The sequence below is a fragment of the Aedes aegypti genome, chromosome 2 (assembly GCF_002204515.2).
Source record: "Aedes aegypti strain LVP_AGWG chromosome 2, AaegL5.0 Primary Assembly, whole genome shotgun sequence".
Taxonomy (NCBI): Eukaryota; Metazoa; Arthropoda; class Insecta; order Diptera; family Culicidae; genus Aedes; species Aedes aegypti.
Window position 1 is genome coordinate 288,695,335 of NC_035108.1, and position 26,440 is coordinate 288,721,774.

Sequence of the window (26,440 nt, forward strand, 5' to 3'; positions counted from 1 at the left end):
AACACCTCTCGATCTGGTTGGCGTACCTTAGGAAACAAACGGTGTTGGAGGCAGGATTGGTCTGCATACGACTTAAAGCAGACTAATCTACAGCTTCAGGAAAAAGCTGCCGAAAAAGCCAGACAAAGGAGAAAACGAAGAAAAGAACAGATCTCCCGAGTCAGTTATGAGCAAACCGTAGACAGTAGAGCTAAACCTAAACTACAAGAACGAAATCAGGGCTTGGTTTTAGACAAAGAACTACTGGCGATCGCCAAAGCCAAATTTTCCAGTCCACCATCTACCACCGACCATCCTATTTCCGGTCTATCCGTCCCAAAGAAAATCAACTTCAGAAAGGGTGAAACTATAAACCCTTATCGGGCGGAAAAGCAGAGCCAGCATTCTTTATACGGACTTTAGCAAGGCATTTGATGGCATAGACATACCAATGCTACTTTTCAAACTAAAAAAAATGGAATCGAGCCAAGACTGCTGAAATGGCTTGAATCGTATTTAACTGACCGCCAACAAATAATAAAATTCGAAGGAAACAAATCAAAACCAATTCAAGTCACTTCGGGTGTCCCTCAAGGCTCTCATTTGGGACCTCTTCTTTTTATTATGTATGTAAACGACATTTCCTTCATTTTCAATAAACTCAATTTATGCCGATGACATGAAGCTCTACCTGGAAATAAGAAATGAAGAAGACATCAATGTATTCCGCAATGAAATAGAAAAATTCTACATATGGTGCAAAAAAAGCCTATTAGAACTGAATGTAAAAAAATGCAACCCAATATCATTTAGCAGAAAAAGAACGACACCACGCATTTCAATTTCATTAGGAAATCAAAATGTGGAAAAATGTGAAAGAGTAAGGGACTTAGGAGTAATCTTAGACTCTAAGCTTTCTTTCGTAGACCACTACAATACAATAATTCACAGGGCTAATAACATGCTAGGGTTCATAAAACGCTTCTGCTACAACTTTCATGACCCATACACAATTAAAACTCTATATATTGCATATGTAAGATCAATCATGGAATACTGCAGCATTGTATGGTCTCCTTTCTCAATGACACACGAAGAAAGATTAGAATCTGTACAAAAACAATTTCTACTATATGCTCTTCGTAAATTAGGTTGGACATCATTTCCACTTCCACCCTACAAAGCACGCTGCATGCTTATTGACATACAAACGTTGAAAGAGCGGCGTGAAATCGCAAGAGTTTCATTTGTAAATGATATCGTTTCGCAACGTATTGATTCTACAGAAATTTTATCAAAATTAAATTTCTACGCTCCTTCTAGGCAACTACGAAATCGTAACTTATTCTTGACAAATCATCATCGAACAAATTATGCCAAAAACGGCCCCCTAAATCAAATGATGGCCATTTACAATCAACATTGCGAAACTATTGACTTTACCATGTCTCGGCAAAATCTAAAAACATACTTCAAATCCATAAGAAATCGCAACACATAACATAAAACAAAATGAAATGAACATTACTTACACTACACTTTCTTTTTCAATATTTTTTATAAATTTCATAATTTTAGTATTAAGAAATAAAACAAAAATATGTATATGTAAAATGTACTAGTCTACGTCGGTTGACGAAAATAAATAAATAAATAAATAAATAAAATAAATAGATTCTCAAAAATAATGTTAAGACTTATTGTAGGTAGCCCAGTGTAATGAATACTTTTAGTTAGCTGGCAATAAAAAGGAATATTTGTGCCAAAAATATTTAATACGATACCTAACGATACTGAAGGATTCCATTTTCAAACTATTCAAGAGCTGGGCTCAAGTGCTATGTAGCTTGGCGAAGCCGATATCCCATGTGGATAAAATAAAATTTTGAAATGTAAAAAATCACCTAAAAATAGGTTAACTATACGATGATGATAAATAGTTCCAAAAAATGCAAAATCTGGCCTATCAGAGTAAAGAAACTCCATTAGAATATGGAAAATCTATTTTAAGATTTATTCCCTACTTTTGTATGGAATGGAATCACTGTGAGCTGCAGTAATGAGCTTTAGGCTCTCTTTACGCTCATGCTCTCATGTGTAGCTTCATGTAGCTCATTTCACTTAGGGGCAATGGGGGCAATATGAGCCACCCAGGATTTGACCTCAAAAACAGTGTTTTAAAGTTCAGTGTCATTATGATCTGCTAGAGAATGATTCAAATAGCCACTATAATGAAAACCGTAAGAATATTCGTTTTAGAATTCGAAATATTTACAAAAATGTGCAAATTTGTCCTTTGACGCGAAAAGCTTATAATTTTGACAGTTTTCAATTAAGGCTATAAGACAATTATAATTATTATTCTAAATTTTTCCAATGCACTGAAACTTTTGACAATACTGAACAATTTGACGAAATTAGATTTGTTCATAAACAAAATTATTGGAAAACAGAATATTATTTAAAAAGTGAAGGGGAGGGGCAAAATGAGCCACCAAGCAAAAAAGAAGGTGTTTTGAACATCAAAATGCATTACCTAAATGTACTAAATCATCTTTTTATCTGCATAGTCACCTTGGTGCACCATTACAAATGGAACAATTTGCCAGAAAATAGGTTGAACCAAGTGTTGCCATTCAATACTAGAATTACATGGTCGGTTTACTACGTGTTATGTATTAATCAAAAATGAACTGTTAGAATTAATAATTTCAATGAAAGTTAATAAACTTAACTTTCATATACTGTGCCGTTTATCATTAGCTCTTATCTAAATTGTTTTCAATAAAAATCATACGTTTGAATGAGGTGGGCTGACGGGGTTGGTGGTCTGATGGCTACCGCTTTTGCTTCATATGCAGAAGGTCATGGGTTCAATCCCAGGCCCGTCCCTTTCCTCGTACTTTGTAGTTGTATATCTCTCACTTGCTTCTATCTTCCATTCTAAATATATCACACTCAAACTATTCGTTCATAGCAAACGCTAGAACCAGAGACGGACAAGAAACCGTTTCCCTAACGCTTCCTACTTCCACGCGCACGCCTTTCTTACGCTTGATACATAGGCAGTCTGCTTAACCACAAAAGCAAACCTCTCTGCCATGCCTTTCCCCCAATCCATACACTCCCGCATGAACTGACGTGAATGCAGTGGAATATACGGTCTACGTGGGAGTCAGTTCAATGCATCATCAATTCCTCCCCCTTCCCCACATTGGTCTGCATTCTGACGTGGCAGGTGCCATTGTTGCCTAAAAATAGAAGATCACCAGCACTTATATACTGATGGTGTATATTAGTCCCAAGCAGTCATTCGATTGGTTCCTTGTGTAAGTGCAGCTGATCTGGCGATACTGGAGTGCATCCACGGGCGGCCAATCAAGCTCAAATCAAGCTCAAAGCTCAAGCTCAAAATCATACGTTTGAATGAGGTGGTTCATATTGCCCATATTGTTAAACAATAGTTTTTGCTGTTTTTCTATGCATTCCATGACGTTTTCCTTAGGTGGCCCATATTGCCCGATCGCCCCTTTGCGATTTTACCTCTTCTCTCCCATCGGGTAGACGATGAAGACGGGGTTGGTGGTCTAATGGCTATCGCTTCTGCTTTGCAAGCAGGAGGTTGTGAGTTGAATCCCAGGCCCGTTCCTTTCACATATTCGTGCTTATTCTGCGCGGCGTGTGAGTCGAGACGACTGGCTCTCACCGCGAGTGACGTGAGACGACTAATGCTAATCAAATGGGAGCGAGTCGACAATTGTCACCTCATTCGACTCGTGTCACCTCACACGCCGCGCAGAATAGGCACGATTTGTAACACTCTTCCTAATAGCTGTCTCTCTTTATCTCTCTGCGTCATTATGAAGCAAACATCATCAGTTTTTATCTATCGCTAGAAATGAATACCTTAACCGCTTACCACAGTGGTATCCACACGGTTAAATACCTCATCCACTAACAAAACATTCCTACTTCCAAGGTAGCTGTGGGGAGTGCAAGAGACTCTCCGGTTTTCTAGTAGCAACGGCTAACTAATTAACATTCCTTCCTCTCCCCGATGGGCATAAGAACCTGGCCGGCGCCGTTATCAATCTAAAACCCAAGCTTCATCTTGAGTGGTTCTCTGTGCAATATAACTATTCTGATTGATCACGGAATAGCAACTACGAAGTGTATGTTCCATCAGTTGATCGTTGATCTCTCCCATCGGGTAGACGATGAAATAGGTTGAAATATGGCGATGGCACAAATCTTCCAATTGTAGGCTAACGTGCCGTTGGAACCGGCCTACTGATAATTCTAATGAAGTTTTGTTGATTTTTCCTGTAATGTGAATTATTTTTTAGTTTTTGTTAAGGTACCGTGGGGCAAGTGGGTAATGGAATTCGCATAGTTGAGATTCTTCAAATTCTAGAGACTTTAAATTGAAACAAATGAGGTCGTGTATATTTTTTAACTTGACTACCACCAAATATAAGCAGCATGCTAAAATTGATTTTAATGAAAAAATGAAGAAAAAAATACAGAAAAAGTTTTTAAAAAATATCTCCTTACTTTTCACTTTCCCCAAAAGTGGGGCAAGTGAAAAGTTTACCGTTTTAAACAATAAATTTAAAAACAAACAGTTATATTCACGATTTCTATTAGCTTTAACATTTGTTAAGGCTTCCCAATGAACAATAACATAAGTAAAATGTAAACAAAGAAAATGTTATTCTTTTCACTTGAATTTTCTTCTGTTCAGTTATCTTAGTTGAAATGATTCGACAACATTATAACTGCAACATTTCCAATGTTAGTTCTTACATTATAGGACAGCAATTGCATTTCTGCTCTCCACCGCTCATATTTGTTTTTGAGAAAGTCGGATATATCCGATCATATATGACGTCGGATAACTCTTCGGGAGAAATCAAACGGAATCCTTCAATAACGTATTTCGAATCTTTTTTATGTGGATAGACCTATACTCCATTTTTATGTTTTGAACTAGCTTTACATAGACATTCCACGAGATTTCCGTGTGTTCTCTAATATTGCAACTTTTCAGTCAACGTCTTCCTTTTAATTGGCTGCCCGAAGTAGACATATTAATATTGTAAAGTTTGGCAACATCTTTTAGAGAAGTTCCATGATTTCTAATAGCTTTTAACGCTTGAGTATAGTGTTTCTTGAATTATCAGCACGTTATGTTTTTCTATGATAATTGCGAATCATATTTACTCATGGCTACTTAAAGAGAAAACACAAATTCAATCTCTAATGAAAAACTTTTCACTTGCCCCACCTGATAAGAAAATTGACGGTGTTTAAATTTAGTTATTTTTAGGTCTTCGTCGAATTAATTCTAAAACTTTTTTTTATTGCAGTTTGAAACTGTCACAGAGGACAACTAAGAAGTGGTACAGGAAGTTATTTTCCGCAACTTTTTTCCACTGAAAATATTAAAATAAGATTGTACGCCGCCAACTTGTTACGGAGTAACAGTTGACAGGTTAACAATTTTTCGCTCTATTATGCAATAATACCTGAAAATTTTCAGAAATCCCTTACCTATCGTAATGTTCTCAATGGCCTCAAAGGTTTACGCATGAGTTTAAAACGTTAATTCACATATTCAATAAAATATATCAATTGTTTTCACTTACCCCATTTACCCACTTGCCCCGCGGTACCTTAATTTTAATTTCGATACGGTCACAATACTGCCCCCACCGATTCAAACATTCTCAAACTGTTATGTTCCATAGGTTCCGATAGTCCGATCTGCCCACACCTTGGACATGCCTTATATCAACTGCAGCGATTGACAGTAGACTAGATGTCTCGGACCCGATGCATCTGATAAACCAATCGAGCTTTGTCGTCACCATAGAAGTTGAGGTCTCCATCATATCGATGGCCTGTATCCGCCAGACTGTGAATAGAGTGACTGTAGATTCCATGACGAAGATGGCATTTTCTAAGGATTTCGGATCGAATCAAAGAATATACCAACGAAAAGTACTGTATCAACGCGTAAACTAGTTGTATATTCAATAATAAATTTTATTTCCGTTACAATTGAACCCTCCGGATTGATACACGATTTCAACTTAGAAAACGAAACAATTACAAACGCATACTTACTAACTTGTTTCAATGTACCAAATCGAGGCAAACGGTCCATTTATTCGATGAACCCCTCAAAATTCACTGGGCCACCGATTAGCAGTCCTCTAGATCAGTCGTCTAGTAATCGTCACCGCGTGAAACAACTTCCTTGCAAGTGGGACGCAACATGATCGTGTGCTCGTACTGTGCAGTGTAGCATCCTTTCACGTCGCACAGTGGCGGATAGGCCTCGACGACTCCCTTATCGCAGAGATCCTTCAGGGCCATCTGGTACTTGGTGGCTCCAGCCCGATCCAACCAACGTTTGCAGAAGGCCAGCGTGCCAAAGTTCTTGTTGATCAGCCCAAGCAGCTGTTTCGAAGACTGCAAACGCATCGGGACGAATGGCGCGTCGAAATTTTTCATATAGTGCGAACAATCCATATCATCATGGACCATACCACGGCCAGTTGAGCCGAACGTTTCAATGGCGTAGAATTCGTTTTCCTCCATTCGAGTCGTTTCGCCACCCTTCACGATTGGAACCGTCTTACCGGAGTGGATACGATATGGACTAATCGAATGGCCATTCAAGTTGCGGATACTCTTAACTTGATACGTTTTACCGTCCAATTCGACTTCATATGATTCCATGACTTCCTGAATGGCGGCTCCGATGTCGCATAGCCTAAAAAGCGTTAAATCGAAAAAAAAAAAACGTTTGAGTAATAATTGGACGGTACGAAAAACAAGACGATCTCAATGCATAGTAGTACCGTAAGGACGCCATTCACCGCTCATTTAACAGCATTTCAACATGTTAAATTCTGTCAAAAATCAGTCGTTTGATGTTTTTCATAACTTTTTGCGCTAGACGCAAGATAAAACATTTGTTTTTGTAGGAAAAAAGTTGAAATGTGAAAAATGTATAATAATACCGAATGACATGTATGCCAATGAGACAGGTTTAGGGCGCCATTCACCGCTCATCCTAAGTATGAGGCCCTATACACAGCACTAGTTGAAATCAATTTACTTTCATTAGCTGGTTGTTATCTTTGTACTGTAGTACGATAACATATTTAACATCAGCAGCTGAGCAGCATTTTTTGATCTTCCATAGTAAAATCATTGTTGAACTTATATTTATTGCCTTAAACAGCCTAAAATTAATTTTTAGAAAAAAATGTATAAGATAAAATCATACAAATTTCATACTGATACAAACCTTCTTGGTATAACAATACATGCTAATAACTTTTATAGCGAAAATTTGTTCAGATTTTTCAAAATAACTTAATGAGCGGTGGATGGAGCATGAGCGGTGAATGGCGTCCTTACGGTAGAGAAACCTCAACGTTCGAGTCAAAAATATTACGATTTTGAGGTGGCGCCGTTCTTCAATGAAATCTACATAACTGTGTTATTCTTTAACGAATTTTAAAGCTCTCTAACTCTGAAAACGTCATTACTTTTCGTTTAGTATTACACTGAAGTTTTTTCTACATCGGTCAACGCATCAACGGTCCCACAAAAAAACGCGTCAATTTAAAAAACGACGTAAAACAATCGCGTTAATTAAAAAAAAAACGAGTTGAAAAAAGACTTCGTGTTTTTCGACGTTTCATTACCATACGAATTAGGTATAATGTACAACACTGTTCTGTATGGAAAAAAATGACTCAGGTTTATATACGTCCTTTTTCCAATAAACGCGTTTTTTACGCTGTACGCAAAAACAAACTTCACTGTCCTTTCAAGGCCAGAGTAACAAGTCGCTTTCAGATCGACATTCATTTCCTTTAAACTGTGATATTGCATTATTCCCATTTACCTAACATCGATACCAGCTTCTCGAATTCCGGTATTGGTGGCATCCTTGACAGCCTCCAACAGTTTGTCATACTTCGGATTGAACGACAGTGTGAATGCACAATCGATGATGCGGCCCTTGATGTGAGTTCCGAAATCAATCTTCGTCACATCATCGTACTCCAGCACAGTTGGATCTCCAGCGTTTGGGGTATAATGGGCAGCGCAATGATTCCTCGAACAGCCCGTTGGGAAGGCCAATCCAGCCTCTAGTCCCTTTTCCCCAATCAGTCTTCGAGCGGTGGTCTCCAATTCCTCGCAGATTTCGATCATCGTCATGCCGGGTTTGATCCACTTCTGCATATACTGCCTTGTCTGACGGTGAGCTTCAGCAGCAAGACGGAGCTCATTATAGATGTCCAAATGCATCCGATCCAAGGCGCGCTTTTCCTCGCTAGTGAAGCGATCTTTCGCTGTTGTAGAATCTGGATACTGCATAATTTCACCTTCGGGGAATTTACCATCCTTGAACTGTTCTACAATGGGAACGGATGGGGCCACTAATTTTCCGCCAGCACCTTTCTTCTTGTTGCGCTTCTTTTTCTTTTTCTTAGCAGCATCGGCTCCTCCCTCTCCCGGAGCACCTTCGTCGTCATCGTCATCATCATCCTCGTTAACTGGTGGTTTTTCCACTTTCTGTTGCTGTTTCTTGAGCTTTCCGGCTTCCTTTGCAGCTGCTTTCTCCGCTTCTTTGGCGGCTTTCTCAGCCGCTTCCTTTTCCGCTGCAGCTTCTCTTAGGGCTGCAGCCTCAGCTTTCTCAGCAGCTGCAAGAAACAGAAAAATATATTTGAAATCACTTTTTGTTTTTGGTTTGCGAGCTTTACAGCTACCAGAAAGCCGGCTCTAGAGGGATGTCCTTCGCCAATTGCCCGAATACCAGTACTGTGGCGAAGACGAATAATTTTTTTTTTCTACGAAAAATAAGGAAAATGTTTTTGAATTGATGCAAAAAATAACTGAACACATTTGCCTAAATCTGAAAATGTCCATGCTTATACCAAAAACAATTCCCTGTGAAAAACCCTAAATGGTCAATTTATCATACATTTATCTGTCTATTCGGTAGACAGAGATCAAAAATTCAAAATTGCGAGAATCAGGAAGTAGATGGATTTGCTCCCATTCCTCCCGCGCAATCATTTTTCTGTTGTTTACACCCTTCTCCACCGTCTGATTAGTGCTTTTGTTACTCACCGGTCTTCTTTGGCTTTTTCGGCTTCTTCTTTTTCTTCTTCTCGTCTGAAACGTTTTCGTCCACATTTTCATCGTTGATTTCCTCCTTTTCTTCGTCGTTGACCAGATTGTCCTGCACTTCAACGGGCTTTGTTTCGACCGCCGCCATTTTTCCCGGTGAAAAATTAGATTTTGCGTTCGTTTTTATACCTCACAGTCTAGTCCAGGATACAGTTCACGAAAGAAGGGTGCTTTTACCACAAAAAATCGACGACTGACTCGCGCTCCGACCGAAAAATGCGTGCATGTGCTAAAGTGACAACCTTCCTTGACAGTTTGGTGAGTGCGCGGGGAACTGCTCGACAGAAGATGCACTGAAAAAATCATACATATTTCAAGATAGGTCTGTGCCAAATACTGAAACAACGTTGCACACACTGAAATTAATTTTATTGTTGAATTTACTGAATCCATGATAAGATTAAGAACTGCACACAACGAATTCAACGACTACGACTCATCGATCAAAACTTCAATAGCTCTACAAAACATAGTCAACATCACTACACAAGAAAATTGTATTCGCGTTTATTATAACCACAGTTGCAGTATTTCTGACTAGAAACATTCTTCGAATCTTGGTACAAGTCGGTATGTACTTTTGATCCCATAGCTGTGTAGTACGTGGGGTGTGTCACGGACTCGAAGTTCTCAATGCTTTGTAATGGATGCTACTATGGACATGGTCACATTGACTGCACTGCTCAATGATTTCTACCAGATTATAGTAAACTTAACAGATTTTTGCAGTCGGTTGAAAATCGTTGGTGCAGTTCTTAATTCTACGGGTTCATTCAAATATTACGTAACGCAAAATTTGCCAATTTTTAGACCCCCTCCCACCCCCCACGTAACAGCTTTTGTATGGAAAATTTTTAAATTTTTGTATGGACCGTAAACACTATGTAAGACCCCCTCCCTCCCCTGTTGCGTTACGTAATATTTGAACAGCCCCCTACCATGGATTCGGTAGATTATACTATAAAATTTGTTTGCGTGTACAGTGGGAATTCGCTGGTTGGAACACGACTGCCTTCCAGCTAGCGAATCTGACTCGTTAGTTGGAACGGACTGACAGCTGGTGAAAATGCTGCAGACTCACGCATCTGGAGAGCAAACCGTCACAAAACGCACATATACATGCACATTTGTTCTGTATATAGTGGTTTCTGCGCTCGTGTACATACACGTTAGGGGTCGTCCATAAATGACGTAGCTTTTAGGGGGGAGGGGGGGCTTCACGAATTTGTGACGATGTGTGACGAGAGAAAGGGAGGGGTCCTAGCTAGTGGAAGTAGCATTTTGAATCACGTCGGTAAAATAAGAGGCGCTGAAAAAATAACATACAACTATTTTTTTATCAAACTTCTTTTTTCATTGTTTGACTTATAAAGTTGGGTTCTAAAGTGATGATTTCAGCTTCAAAACATTCATATGACAGGATTGGAAAAAAAGGAAGAAATTTTATATTTTCTGTAGTGCAATCAAACAGATTAGTTGATGCTTTAAATAATTTTGAGAACATTATATTCATCTAATAATAAATTTATTTATAAATAAAGATTAAAGATAGATAAATTAATTAAAAATCAAGGCTTTAACAACTTGGAAAACATTGTTTGTTTTATTCATATTTTCTGTTAGAGCATATTTCTTTAAACAACATATGTTCGTTTTGGCAAATATTATATTAAAACAAGATATTCATTCCGTGAATTATGCTCTCAATGTTGCAGAAGATCTCCACCCAATCAACTCATCGATTTGTTTTGATATATCAATGCTCTTGATGGAATAGCCTGGATAAAACTTGATGGAAAAGCCTGGACGACAGATTCGATGGTTATCGAAATTGTTCTATCATTCAATTTTCTTAATAACTCGGTAATTTGAAGAAAGATTATTTTTAGTATTTATTTGTTTCGTTATAGTTTGTGTAAGATTATTTCAGTATGGGGAACGATAATGAAGTTAAGCTGAAATGTCAATAAAGTTGAATAACTTGTACAATTATCGCTAAGATTTTCTGAACATTTCAAATATTACAAGTGTAATCTTTTCTACAACTGGCACCTGATTGCTAAATGGATTTGAATTTGGATGATAATGACAAATATCCATTTCAAATCAAATATATCTTATCTTGATCAATTTCATTGAAATCTATTTCCTTACAACGAATTATTAAAAAACAATTCTCTAAAATAATTAAATTTCTTTTCAACATATTATAAAATCTATTGTACAATTGTACTCCAACTCGTTACTGTTAGCTTCATCAATCCAATCAAATATTTTTCCTTTTTTCTATATTTTCAGCTGTAAACAAATTTTTCATGGTAACAACAGTGCTGTAGTGGTTAGAAAACACGCCTCTCACGCCGAGGACCTGGGATCGAATCCCATCCCCGAGATAGTCACTTAAAATTTCAGTGACGACTTCCTTCGGAAGGGAAGTAAAGCCGTTTTTCCCGAGATGAACTAGCCCAGGGCTAAAAATCTCGTTAATAAAGATAGAATAGTAAAAGTTAGAAATCCTTAATAAGAGAGATTCGCGGAAGCTGACATTTCTGTCAAAGTATGAGCCAATCAAGCAGCGAGAGCTGTCAAAGTGTGAGCCAAACGAACATTCGTTATGTTTGTTTTGAACTTTTCTTGAGGAGTAATGTAATCCGCTTTGAAATTATTTCGGTTAAAGTAATTTTGCATGAAGCAAAAAAATGAAATGTTTTACTTTTTTGAATTTTTGTCAATGCGATTTTTAGTTTTTGATTTTTTCGGCTGTTTATTAGTTTTGATATGTAGCTCAAAGATCCATAACGAAACAAAATACACTTTAAAGCAATGAGGAAGTCATGTCCGTGTTACAATATTATTCTCGACGCCGAGCAAAATCAGCACTGCTGGTCTGTTGCCAAATCATTCCATTTAACTTCCGCTTGTCTCTCTATAAAGGATCACTAGTAAAAGTAATACAATTTAGCCAACAACTTAAACAGGAAAATTCATTTAAAACTGTTTTCCAATTTACTTTCGATGCTATTGCAAATCAAACATTTATTCGTTAGATTATCCTTACGTGTCAGCAGAGGCGCGTCCACGTTCGAAACCATGTGTAGGACAAACGTTGACAAATATGTTGTGAGAAAAATATTAACCCTGTACTGGAAATTGAAAGTTACCATATTTAAGGGGCTCAAACGCAAAGGAGTATAAGTGACATTTTGGACGGTTTTGAGTTGATGAAATTCTACTGTTTCAAAGCATTCTTGAGATATTTTCAGATGATTTTTCCGCTCAATAGAAAAATTACATGATTCTTAGTAGACTGTTTTTTTGACTCCCGCACAATTTGCATGAAATGAAAAATTGCCGGAAAAAAAAAAATCAAAATAGTAACTAGGTTTTTGTTACTGACTAAAATAGGAAATTAGACACCTCTTGCCAGATAAAAAGTAAAAAAAAACGTTATAGGATCAATTCGGATGAGTAAATGAGTGTAGCACTATCATTTGAATGTGATCTACTGAACACAAAAGGTTTCATGCTGATTGGCTCTCTAAAACTGTGTATATTCCACTATGGCTAAAACTGGCGTATGGCCAAAACCGGTGCTTCTACCCTATTTGTCCAAATGTTAAGATATGACTCCTGAAATGTCTAAAGAAGTTTATGTAGGGATTTTTTCCAAGTAATTTCTCCACGAATTTACCTAGGGAATTTCTCCAAGCATATTGTTTAGGATACCTCAATAATTAATGCTGGATTCTTTCAATGAGAACCACAGAAATGGAATTTATCCAAAGATTATTTCAGAAATCATCTGAATTCCAAATATTTCCTACATTCTCCAAATATTCTTTGAGATACAATATGTTATCCATCAATTTCCCTGGGACATCCTCTAAGGTTTCCGGTCAAAAATTCTTCTAAAATTCAATCAATAACTACTTCGGAAATTTTCAAGGATTTTCTTTCAAATTGTCTTTTAGGATTCATATAAGATTTCAATTCCTTCTTAGAAATCTTGTTCTACAGAAATTCCTCCAGTAATTCTTTGAGATTTTCTCAAATAAGCGTTGATTTTTTAGGAATTCATCCAGAAATTTCTCCAGGGAAACGCCAAGGAAATTTTTCTGAAGATAAAAATTCGTGATGAAAGAAAATCCTAGAATAACTTCTGATGAAACCTGTGTAAGTTTGGAAGTCACCCTTAATGAACAAGAATCTCCTAAATAACTCCTGGACTTTTGAGGGAGTTTTAGAAGATTTCCTATAAAATTATCTATAACTTGCTAAGATTATTAAAAAATATATCTCACGATAGTATTCCGCAAGATTTTCTAAAGAAATTTATCATAAAGCATTGAACAGAATATCTATAGAAATTTGTATATGATTAATCGGAGGGATTGTTAGAAAAAAAATGTTGTAGTATAAACTGGTGTGAAAACTTAAATAAACTTTCTAAGATTCTAAAAAATAGATTTGTTCGAATAACTCATCAAGAAATTTTGAAAATTGAAGAAATCCATATTAAAATTAGAAGGAATTCTTGCAGGGATTCATGAAAAAAAAACATTAGGCTGTATTTTTCAAACACTCTGGAATAAACCTATGTGGATTTCCTCTAAAGAAATTATGTAGATTTTTTTGGAAAATCACCTAGAGTAACAACTGGAGAATTTTTCTGAAGGATTAAATTGATTTGATTTGAAAAAAAAAATCAAAGTAATACCTGAGGAAATTACAGAAGGTAGTAGCTTTGGAGTTCTCAAGGAATTCTTGGAGTAAATTTTAGAGAAAATCTGCTAAACATCTTTTGAAAAATCGCTGGAAGAATTGGTAGAGAAATCTCTTTATCATTATATATATATATATATATATATATATATATATATATATATATATATATATATATATATATATATATATATATATATATATATATATATATATATATATATATATATATATATATATATATATATATATATATATATATATATATATATATATATATATATATATATATACCCTTTTAAAATCAATTTTATTAAACAAATTTGACAAAAATAGAGAAAACTGCTTGCCAGTGAGGTTGTTCTAGTTTTCTCTCCTATTTACAGATAACAAATAGAACAGCAAAAATTCTGTGAATTTGTGTAGATTTTTTATCTTTGCACCGAAGTGACCCGGCAAAGATTATGTTTTAAGGAGAAACTGAAGAAGCTTCATGAAAATGTTTCATATTGCAAAAAAATGTTTCATATTGCAAAAATAATAATTTATTTTTATTTCCCTTAATCACACATTGGCCACCCACAGAGCGACATGTGAGCGATAGCTTATAATCAAATTTATTGCGTTTCCACATCGTCAGTGGTATATTTATGCTTCAGCTCACCATAAAGCGACTTGCATAGTTAAACCGTGATGTTTTAATGATCATTCACATGGATTTGAGAAAAGTGATCAGTTCATTGATGCAACTTAAGTGATATTTTCTTCTTTTAAACACTATGAATCACACTGCTGATGTCTTGTTGCCTTGATAAAATGTCCTTATTGTAGACTGATTTTATGTGCGGTAAGAGTAACAGAAGTGAAAAGTAAACTCAAAATGCTTAAGTTGAATTTTGGGAGGCGTTCAATGTATATCAAAATGTATTTATATCATTTAGTAGTAAAATTTAGTAGTAAAGATAGAATAGTAAAAGTAATACAATTTAGCCAACAACTTAAACAGGAAAATTCATTTAAAACTGTTTTCCAATTTACTTTCGATGCTACTGCAAATCAAACATTTATTCGTTAGATTATCCTTACGTGTCAGCAGAGGCACGTCCACGTTCGAAACCATGGGTAGGACAAACGTTGACAAATATGTTGTGAGAAAAATTTTAACCCTGTACTGGAAATTGAAAGTTACCATATTTAAGGGGCTCAAACGCAAAGGAGTATAAGTGACATTTTGGACGGTTTTGAGTTGATGAAATTCTACTGTTTCAAAGCATTCTTGAGATATTTTCAGATGATTTTTCCGCTCAATAGAAAAATTACATGATTTTTAGTAGACTGTTTTTTTGACTCCCGCACAATTTGTATGAAATGAAAAATTGCCGGAAAAAAAAATCAAAATAGTAACTAGGTTTTTGTTACTGACTAAAATAGGAAATTAGACACCTCTTGCCAGAAAAAAAGTAAAAAAAAAACGTTATAGGATCAATTCGGATGAGTAAATGAGTGTAGCACTATCATTTGAATGTGATGTACTGAACACAAAAGGTTTCATGCTGATTGGCTCTCTAAAACTGTGTATATTCCACTATGGCTAAAACTGGCGTATGGCCAAAACCGGTGCTTCTACCCTATTTGTCCAAATGTTAAGATATGACTCCTGAAATGTCTAAAGAAGTTTATTTAGGGATTTTTTTCCAAGTAATTTCTCCACGAATTTACCTAGGGAATTTCTCCAAGAATATTGTTTAGGATACCTCAATAATTAATGCTGGATTCTTTCAATGAGAACCACAGAAATGGAATTTATCCAAAGATTATTTCAGAAATCATCTGAATTCCAAATATTTCCTACATTCTCCAAATATTCTTTGAGATACAATATGTTATCCATCAATTTCCCTGGGACATCCTCTAAGGTTTCCGGTCAAAACTTCTTCTAAAATTCAATCAATAACTACTTCGGAAATTTTCAAGGATTTTCTTTCAAATTGTCTTTTAGAATTCATATAAGATTTCAATTCCTTCTTAGAAATCTTGTTCTACAGAAATTCCTCCAGTAATTCTTTGAGATTTTCTCAAATAAGCGTTGATTTTTTAGGAATTCCCCAAGTAACCAGTAAGCACGATAATGCGGCACGGTAACAGCATTATATGCGCATATAGGGTAATCATTTGATGCTTTTCAGTTTTATATACGCATATAATGCTATTATAATGCCAGAAAAGGCGAAATAGCGTGCCATTATAATGCGAAGATATAACCGTGCTTCTCGGCATCACTAGTGCTGATATAAGACCACGTGAGAAACGTCAGTTGTTTTCGCTAGGTTTTTCGAGCGAATATTTTGTGCTTTCGCGTACGCAGCCAGAGAGCTTTCGCGTATGCGGCCAAGCAGCTGGTACACGAGGTAAATAAATAAATGAATGAAAATGGAAACCTCGAATAGTATGCAAAATGTAATAAAATGATTGAGATAGTACTTCTCCGTATCAGACTTATTCATTTTGGTGGTTTTAATCCTTTTGAGGACTTGAAATTGCCACATATTGATCCTTGTTTTATGATGATGAAATTCCTCATTTTGCGTCTCGAACCTGCGACACCTGTATTGTTGAGTTGTTGAAGTTCTGCTTCTTTGCTCCTTCGCCCACATAAGATGAATAGTATTGGAAAGAAAAGTGACCAATTTAAACCAGCACTTTTCCCCGTCATAAAAGCTGCAATTGTAGTAGTGAGAAGATTTATGTTTGACTCCCTCTCACCACTATATGTAAACACAAAGCACGTGGTATATCTGTCAAAACACTGGATGGCATTTAAACAGGCCCTTTATGCGAATATAGAGCCAATATAGTGCTTATTTAATGCCCGTATACATCAGGCTTAGAAGCATTAATGATGCTGTAATAGGGTTTCTATGCAGCGAAAGTGCTGTTATAGGGTGTGTAAGCATTTGTGGTGCTATTATAATGCATGTACGCATTTATGATGCTGATTAAGGGCTTATTATTAGTGCTTATGGTTACTTGGGTCATCCAGAAATGTCTCCAGGGAAACGCCAAGGAAATTTTTCTGAAGATAAAAATTCGTTATGAAAGAAAATCCTAGAATAACTTCTGATGAAACCTGTGTAAGTTTGGAAGTCACCCTTAATGAACAAGAATCTCCTAAATAACTCCTGGACTTTTGAGGGAGTTTTAGAAGATTTCCTATAAAATTATCTATAACTTGCTAAGATTATTAAAAAATATATCTCACGATAGTATTCCGCAAGATTTTCTAAAGAAATTTATCATAAAGCATTGAACAGAATATCTATAGAAATTTGTCGGAGGAATTGTTAGAAAAAAAAATGTTGTAGTATAAACTGGTGTGAAAACTTAAATAAACGGGAGCAGGCCGAAAGTCGTTAGGCCGAACGTCGTTAGGCCGAAGGCCATTAGGCCGAATGCCGTTAGGCCGAAAAGGTCGTTAGGCCGAAAAGGTCGTTAGGCCGAAAGGGTCGTTAGGCCGAAAGCTATCTCAGGCTACAATTTTTTCCCGTTTTTTGATTTTCACTCCACAAAGTGAAACATTAATGCGATTATGTTGTGAAAAAATGAAGCAATTTGGTGCAGTCGTCTTTGAGTAATGAGCATTTATGTTTCTGGTACCACGCTGGACAAATAAAAATCTTGAAAACCCTTAACCCGTATAGGCCTGAGTGAAAGCAAAAATACTAAAACCCTTACCACTCAGCGAATACTTAACGGAGTCAAATAAGATTTTGTCAGTATACTAGCCCACATATCTAGTTTCTAGAAGTGGCCAGAGGAACTCGGAAATTCTCCTGTAGCCCGAGTTATTGCGGTGGGTTACTGGGTCAAGTCGGGTGAAAAAAGGTGATTTTTTGGTACATGCCAAGTTTATTTATTTCCAGTGGCTTTCATTTTAATTTGCATAAATCATTAAGATCTGATATTCAACATTAAAAACTAATAGTTATTTTTTGCTTTCATCTGACCTTTTTTATTTTTATTTTTTTTCGTTTAATCGTGGGAAGGACAATCCTTTGACTGTCCTACCCAGGTGACTTTGTGCGCAGTACATGTCCTACCTGTCCTACCCACTTCCCGCGCCACTGCGTGTCAGTCAGTAATTAATATCAAAATGTGTATTGAACTTTTGAATTCAAATTTTTTTTTAACCCAATTGCTAAGAAAAATAAATAAAAAAATATTAAGGGGGGGGGGGGGGTTGCTTGAAATGCTACGTATTTTCCAAGGGGGGGTATCAGCATTTGTGACGAAATGCTACGAGGGGGGAGGGGGGTGTAAAAAATCAGTGAAAAAATGCTACATCATTTATGGACGGCCCCTTAGGGCTCATTCACAAATTTCATAACGCTGAAGGGGGTGGGTGGGTGTCCTCTTGATGTTACGGCTCATACATAATTTGTAGAATGATCATACAAAAAGCGTTATGAGTGGGTGGGTGGGTGTCAAAAATGGCAATTTTCAGCGTTATGAAATATGTGAATAAACCCTTACATGTCACCAACACTACTTAAAGAGTGCTGGTGGAAAATATAAACAAAGATCAGCTGTTCCCAGCAAAATCAAACGGCAGTATTTTCAACCAGCAAATTTGCGCATGTGTTCGTACCACCGCTCGGCGAGAGCTCAATGGAGACTTCAATGCGACGGTGCTCAGACGTCAAAGTCAGTTTGACATCTACTCTTGACATTCGAGTGCTTTTTAGTTGGAATATTTTGCAACTAGCGAACATCCAACCATCGAGTCATTCCATGTAGCGGACCCCCAATGAGCGAATCCCCACTGTATGGTGTTGTGGGTGTTTTTTGTGTTTTTGGAGCTGCTCGATTTTTATGAGCTCTCATGAGTGTCGGCCTGAGTCAAAGTACCTGTATTACATAGGTACTTTGAACCTGAGTGTCTGTTTTTATCGATTGCTGTCAAAAGTGCGTCTTTTTCAATCAAAGCAAACGAAAAGGTTTACGATATTTTATTATTTTAGATTAATAGTTTTATTAGTTTGAAATAAGTGAATATATTATATTCAAACCATTAATATGTCGTCAGGTCATCAGAGCGCATATTTTGGGCAAGACGAAATTGGTTGGTATTTCGTGAACCGCTACATATAGTGTCCTCTACAGCACATACTTCTTTCAGATGGCCTAAATTCGGACGATTCGGGGGCGGAGCACCTGCACAAACCCGGAGTTCCACTGCGCGAACAGGATCGATTTCTCCCGATAGCCAACATTACCAAAATCATGAAAAAAGGCATTCCATCCAACGGGAAGATAGCAAAGGACGCCCGGGAATGTGTCCAGGAGTGCGTTTCGGAGTTCATATCGTTTATCACTTCGGAGGCCAGCGAAAGGTGCCACATGGAAAAGCGGAAAACTATAAACGGCGAGGACATCCTGTGCGCAATGTATACGCTGGGGTTCGATAACTATTGCGAACCTTTGAAGCTGTATCTTTCCAAATATCGAGATGTAAGACCTTGGAGTTGGAGTACGAGCACCAGTTTTTATCCCACATAGGATAAATTTCACTATATTTTTTATAAACAATCGAATGCTACATATTTTGTTGGGGTCAAAAATTGGCGCTTCTCATCTGTCCCATTCTAAATTGACTTTATTTAATTTTAGAGCATCAAAGCGGAGAGGTCCAGTCCCGAACAAACGCCGGAACATCAACAGCAATACGAAACCATCGATCAGGACTTTCGTTGTGAGTTATGAAGGACGTGGACTTGGTCAAAGTTTGATCACACCTCCATTTCCAGTAACTAGAACAAAATTCTAAAGTTTTTTATTCCTCCAGCTATTCAACCGTCAAATTCAAATGTGTCTGTGTCCGGGAACGTCATATATCAAGGATCGGATGGAGGTTATTACTTGAAAAGTGATAATTTTTAAGCTATCTAGATATAAAACCTAAGGTAAGTTTTTTTCTCTAACGATAATGACTAGTATATGATTTGCTTGAAATGCTAACGCGTTATTTGATCCGAATTCCTAATTGACTCAATTTTTGATAGGGATAGACGGGGCTTAATGAGCAGGCCTATCAAGCATTTCGACATGAATAACAGTTAGGTAAACAATACGACCGTATTTTTTCATCGTAACGCTACTTGAACTTGAATCATGTCCAATTATAGTTAATTATCAAGAAGAAATGACAAGACATTGCTTGACATGGTACAATCATATAGGTATTCAATTTTATGTCAAAATTGGAAGATTTCTCATAATGCTTCCAAAACTCAACATATAATATTCTCACATACCTAAACCAAAAGCTTTTTATTTGCAACCTTCAAGTAAACATGTTGTCACGATTAGAGGGGTCTAATTGGTCTAGATGAAGAAGTACCTATCTAGGGCACATCCTAGATACAAATTTAACTTTCAAAAATCACATTGAGGGCATTCAAACTAAATGTAACAAATATGTATAATGTTTATATTCACTTATTAACAGCAAATCCAAACTTTGTCTCAAGAACAAGCTTTCGATCTTCAAACAAATTTTCAAACCAGCCATGTTGGACTAGCTGTTGTAATACCAGGAAGAAAACTCTGCAGAGGATTCAATATAAAATAATTCTGAAGCTCGTTCTCTGGTATAGTACTAATGAGTTATGTAGAATATCCTATGTTGAATCATCGGAACAAATGTCGAATATTTTTTTAATTAATTTTAGACTCAAATCTTTTAAAAATAGATTTCTGCTAGTACTTGGTAAGGGACTTTTCTGTTCAATTTGCTATATAAAAAAAAACTAATCAAAAATCTTCATCCCGCCAGAGGGTTAGCGTGTATTGTAACACTGTTTATTTTCTTCTCCACAACCGGACGGTATGTTTTAGGATTGACCGTTAGTTTCTCCAGTTCATCCAAAGCTTCAAATCCGTCAATAACCCTGAAGTAATAGAAGGTGATTATTCTTCTAGAATCATTGTTTGTCATTGGTTCTGAAACATCATACTCACTTTCCAAATAGCGTGTACTTCAGATCCAAAGCGGGCTGCGCCGCATACGTGATGAAGAACTGGCTGGCATTGGTGTTGGGACCGTTGTTGGCCATCGAAACCATTCCCCGTTCGTTGTGTTTCAAGTTTTCTTTGAATTCATCCTCGTACTTGCGACCCCAAATCGATTGGCCACCCTTGCCGGTCCCGCTGGGGTCTCCTGTTTGCACGATGAATCCTTTGATGTTCCGATGGAAGATACACCCGTTGTAGTAATCGCTGGCGCAAAGTGCCAGGAAATTTTCACAATTCTTGGGACAATCCTCACAGAACAGTTCCAGCTTGATGTCGCCAACGTCGGTGTGAAGTGTAACGGACTAAATAAAAAAAATCTGTTAGGAGGTATTCACTCGTTTCAATGAATTAATAATATATCTAGTAACATACCATTTTTATCGTCTAGGTAATTTTGAACGTATTACAACTGAACTACCATGTATCCACTCTCAAGTTTATTTTATACGTTTGAAATATAAATTCTACGATTTAACTTTGATTCCTGGTATCAGTTTGTTCTGCTGCAGCTCCATGGAGCTTAACTAAGAGTCTGACAAACCAATGCGTTTTTGGGTTATTTGTTTTTGTTGACTATTTTGACGGACACTCATGTGTGACGGGAGCGATGGGAGTGTTCGGGAACAGACGGAACAGATCTATAGTCCATTTTACGAAACGACAACACTGATGATATTGCTGTTACTTTCACACGTTACGGCACAGCCTCCTGTCAAAATTTCATTCATAAAAGCTGTGATGTTAAAGTCACCAAAATAGCTTTGGTGAGCGAATTTGACGGATAGCGCCGACAATTTTTGTCGCATAGGATTCATCGAATGTAGCGCGGTTGTTGCACCATGGCCAGATTCATTTCCCGAGCGCGTGCACGGAAAGAAATAACAATTGTGATTTAAAAAAACAGTAGCGGAAAATCAACTGATGATCATTGTCGTTTTACTATTATCAAACATTTTAATAAAAATAAAATGCTTTTAGAAGTGCGCAGCAATGCTAAATCGGTCTGATGTATTCTGCGCAGTTCATATGTATTTTCCACACGTTTTTAATCCACTTCGATACCGTCAATCCGCCCCCAAACTGGATGGCGTACACTCAGCTCAAGGTGATTATAAAACGAAGCCAAACAAGGGCACAAGACTGGAGAATCTGACAACAGTTTGCGTTGAAAACCAATCAATCTGCTTGCTTGCTGGTGGTGACTAATGGGATAAATTTTCAACGGTGAGAGCTGTTTGGTTCTCAAGTCTTGTGCTTTTGAAAATTTGAGGTGTGGCTTTGTTCTATAATCACCTTAACGCAATTTATTATCAAGTATTGAGTTGTAAATATTAGTATATATTAGTTGTGTTGCTAGAGGACATCTTGAAAATTCACTGAGATTCTTTCAGAAACCCTTCTGAAATTATTATATGTAGTTATTTCTTTGATCGCTCTGATTTTTCCAATAACCTCCTTGGGACTTCCTATTGGACTATCCCAGAAACCCATCTTGGGTTATTATGGAAATCCTTTCAGGATTCTGCTGTAAAATTCTGGAATTCTGCCGTAAAATTCTGGAGTTCTGCCGAAAATGATTTAATGATTGCTTTCCAGTGTAATGGAATCTATTTTAAAAATCTGGGTTCGGGGATTCTCACAAAATTTCTCGGGATTTCTTCTGGAAATCCAATCGAAATTATTATATAAATTCTGATATTTTCCTCGTAATTCTTCAGTATTTCTTCCGTGAAACTCTTTGAAAGTTCTTCAAAATCCCTTTGAGATTCTTTCCGAAAAATGTCTTAGATTATACCTATTATTCTAGAATACTCTCGGAAAGACGCCTGAGACTATAATCAAAAAAATCTATTATTTCACTTCACTTTCTTCCGTGCAAATTCTTAGGATTCTTTCGGAAATTCCTCTGGAATTCTTTTGTAAATCCCAATGGAATTCTCCCAGAAATCCCTGTGGAATACTTCCGAAAATCCTGCTAAGAATCTTCCAGATGACGGGGATTTTTTTAAATCTTTATTTATGGAAATCATCCGAAAATTCCTCTATAATTGTTTGTAAATCCTCTTTATATTCTTACAGAAATCCTTCTTATATTCTTACAGATTTATTGCTATTGATTTTATTGTTTCTGCCTGAGATAATTTTGTATATCCAGAATTATTCCGAAAATTCCTTCGTGGTTCTTTAGATTTTTTTTCTAAGATTTTTTGAGAAAAAAAAACTCTGTGATTCTTCTGGAAATTCATAAGGAAGTGTTTTTGATTTTTTTCGTGATTTATCATTGATTTTCCTTGAAAATTTTCTTAAATCCTTGGCAGAATTTTCTGAAAATCCATCTTAACTTCAAATGGAAATCGTCCAAGAAAACTACCGGACAGTCACTGTACCTATGAGATTCTTTGATTACTGATTTCTTTTTCTGAGCATCTTTTGAAAGTGACTTTTAAATGGTTCTGGAAATTCCATTTGAAATTATTCCGTAAATCTTTCTGGAGCTCTTCTGGACATCGTAATTATTCTGGAAAATATTCATGAAATCGTCTGGATGTCTGTGACTTTTCATTGAATCTTCAGGGGTTCTTGCGAAATAACTTCTGGGATTCTTTTGGATATCACTGTAAAAAAACATTCAAAATCCATTCGAAATTCTCCTGAGATTGTTTCAGGAATTTACGAGAATCCTTAAAATAATTCCTTTAGAAATCTCCCTGATAATATTTTAGTGATTTCTCTGTGGTTCTTCTGTAAATCGACCTGGGATTCTTCCGGAAATCCTCCTTTAATTCCAAAGCAATTTCCAGAAGAATTTTCAGAAGGATATTTTTAAGAATCCTGTATATTTTTCCCTAAGAATCTCAATGTATTTAAACAAAATACCAGGACAATTTACGGTTCAATCCCACAAAAACTTCCGGTGGAATTCTTGAATGCTTATCATTCAAGCAGAATTCCAGTCGTATTTCCGGATGAATTTCGGCAGGTTTTACGGAAGAATCCCAGCAGAATTTCTTGAAAAATTCCAGTGAAATTTCTGGAAGAATCTTTGAAAGATGTTTTGAAGTCCTCCAGCAGGATAACAGAAAGAAATCTGGGGTATTGTAGAAGAATTTCCGAAAGAATCCTAGAGAGATAGTCGAAATAATACCACTTTTCTTGAAAAATTCAGGAAACTCCCAGAGTCTAGTGGTAATTCGGGAAGAATTTCTGCAAGAATCCCTAACAGAAGGATTTGAAGGATCCGCAGAAAGATTTTCGAAAGTATCCCAGAAGGCTTCCCGAAAGAATGCTAGAAAGATATCTGGAAGATTTCCTACAGGATTTTTGGAAGAGTCCCAGACAAATTTCAAAAATATGGACGTAAAAATCTCAGTGGCATTTCTAGAATAATTTCAGAAAGATTTTCGGAAGCATCCTCGAAAGTATTCTAAAGGGATTCCGAAAGCATCTCAGGTGATTTCCGGAAGAATACCAGAGGTATTCTCATAATAATCCCAGAAGTATTTCCGGAAAAGGCCAGAGTTATTTTCGGAGGAATTCTCGACGAATTTGTAGTAGAGTCGTAGTACATTTTTTGGCAAAATCCTCTAAAAATATCCAGAAGAATTGCATCAGGATTTTTGTTAGAATCTTCCATTGAATTTCCGAAAGAATCTTCGAGAATTTCGATTCGAATTTGATTTTCAGGATTTCAAAAGTAATCCTTAAGGAGAATTTGATTTTCAGGATTTCAAAAGTAATCCTTAAGGAGATAAACACTCACATACAGATTTATGCAAATATTCCAATAAGATGTCCAGAAGAATCACAAAGGATATCCGAAAGAATCTCAGATACAGTATGGCCCATAAAAAAATGCGAAAATCGTCATATCATGTTTAATGGTAGTTTTTACATAGAAAATGTGAATGAAACATAAATTTTATTCATTAATTGTATTGATTAATCTATTTAGACTCAGTGATTTGCTTTGGACATGATTTTAATCTGTTATTTTCACCTCTCCAGAGAGGAATTGGAAGCATACCTTCAAATTTTATCATGCGGACGTCGAGTTCAATATCTGTGTGATGAAAGCTTCTAAAACATCAACGATGGCGTGAGATTCTTCACAGGCCTTGTCTCCAGCATACGCCCATATCAAATGATAGAATTTGTTCATACCTGGGTCATTGGAGACTTAAACATATTTTCGAAAAAACGGCTCATTTTGTAGAGCTTTGATTGAACCTTAATAGAAGTGTGATAAGCGGCTCCATTTTGCTCAAAACCTATGAGCTAGTATTGATATAAGTTGTCTCTAACCAAAGGAACGAATTTCATCCTCAAAAATCTGTTATAGGCCTCAATATGTATTTTTTATTCAACTTTAACAAAAAATAAAGGCTTATCAAACCTATAAGACGCAAATGCCCTCAAAACTATGACCCTGGCAAAATATTTTATTGTGACCATAAAAGACACGTTTTCTAAGAACTCCTCTATCCTCTGATACCAAACAAACTAAAGTTTACAACAATTAAGTGTGATTTTTGAAGGTGGAAAGTTTATCACCAGAGTATACGACAATCAGACGCTGTTTCAAGTTTTGTGCGAAAAAAACCTTTGAACTTCTTTGCTTTATTACATTATTTGAGACAGTAAGAAAAATATGACAAAAATTGTCCTGGATAGCGAAGTTATGTCAGAATATACTACAATAATCAGAAATTACATTTACTAGCAAAAACAATGAAAATAACGCTTGTGGATGCTATATTCACGTTCTAACAATTTTCGCATTTTTTTATGGGCCATACTGTATAGTACCGGAATGCTAACGATGTTTTTTAGATGAGTTCAAAAGCGATATCTGTAAGTATTCTGTGATTTCCAGAAGAACTTAGAGAAAAATCAGAAATCATCTTTAGATTTCCAGAACAATCCCAGAGAAGTTTTGAAGGATTCATAAGTGATTTAAGGAAGAATCCCAGGAGATCAATATTTACAAGTAATTATAATAAACAAGTATTTATGGAACAATAACAATTTTAATTTATCGCCATAATTGAACGACAATTTTAATTAGAATGTGCATCCACCACATCATCCCTCTCAGAAGGATTATGATTCTAAATATTTTTTTTGTGGTGATTCAGAATTGTAATCACATACTAGTTTAATTGTATGTGGTGTCATTCAATATTTAAAATAAGATTAGTTAAGCCGAACATGTTGATCCTTCGACATGAACCAACGAGCATTGCTTGAAATAATGAGATTTTTTCGATTACTTTGATTACTGATTTCTTTTTCTGAGGATCTTCTAAAAGTTACTTTCAAATGATTCCGAAAATCCCGTTTAAAATTATTCCATGAATCTTTCTGCAGTTCATCTGGACATAGGAATTATTCTGGAAAATATTCATGAAATCTTCTGGATGTCTGTGAATATCCTTTACATCTTTCAGGG

The 26,440-nt window shown here is 36.3% G+C and overlaps 3 protein-coding genes across 3 annotated transcripts; 1 reads left to right on the forward strand and 2 right to left on the reverse strand.

Annotated features, from left to right (window-relative positions):
* Positions 1–5,983: 5,983 nt before the first annotated feature.
* Positions 5,984–9,453, reverse strand: LOC5565353 (methionine aminopeptidase 2). Its single transcript, XM_001649676.2, has 3 exons — positions 9,139–9,453; positions 7,907–8,708; positions 5,984–6,760 (listed from the first exon to the last, which is right to left on the reverse strand). Exons 1-3 carry the CDS (start codon positions 9,284–9,286, stop codon positions 6,211–6,213), a joined length of 1,500 nt encoding a protein of 499 aa, XP_001649726.1. The 5' UTR covers positions 9,287–9,453; the 3' UTR covers positions 5,984–6,210.
* Positions 9,454–18,862: 9,409 nt separating this feature from the next.
* Positions 18,863–19,929, forward strand: LOC5565369 (transcriptional activator hap3). Its single transcript, XM_001649678.2, has 4 exons — positions 18,863–19,039; positions 19,097–19,428; positions 19,588–19,669; positions 19,763–19,929. Exons 1-4 carry the CDS (start codon positions 18,994–18,996, stop codon positions 19,855–19,857), a joined length of 555 nt encoding a protein of 184 aa, XP_001649728.1. The 5' UTR covers positions 18,863–18,993; the 3' UTR covers positions 19,858–19,929.
* An 806-nt stretch (positions 19,930–20,735) lies between these two features.
* LOC5565399 (peptidyl-prolyl cis-trans isomerase-like 3) lies at positions 20,736–21,663 on the reverse strand. The gene is made up of 3 exons (XM_001649679.2): positions 21,364–21,663; positions 20,938–21,293; positions 20,736–20,867 (listed from the first exon to the last, which is right to left on the reverse strand). Exons 1-3 carry the CDS (start codon positions 21,364–21,366, stop codon positions 20,741–20,743), a joined length of 486 nt encoding a protein of 161 aa, XP_001649729.1. The 5' UTR covers positions 21,367–21,663; the 3' UTR covers positions 20,736–20,740.
* Between the last annotated feature and the right edge of the window lie 4,777 nt (positions 21,664–26,440).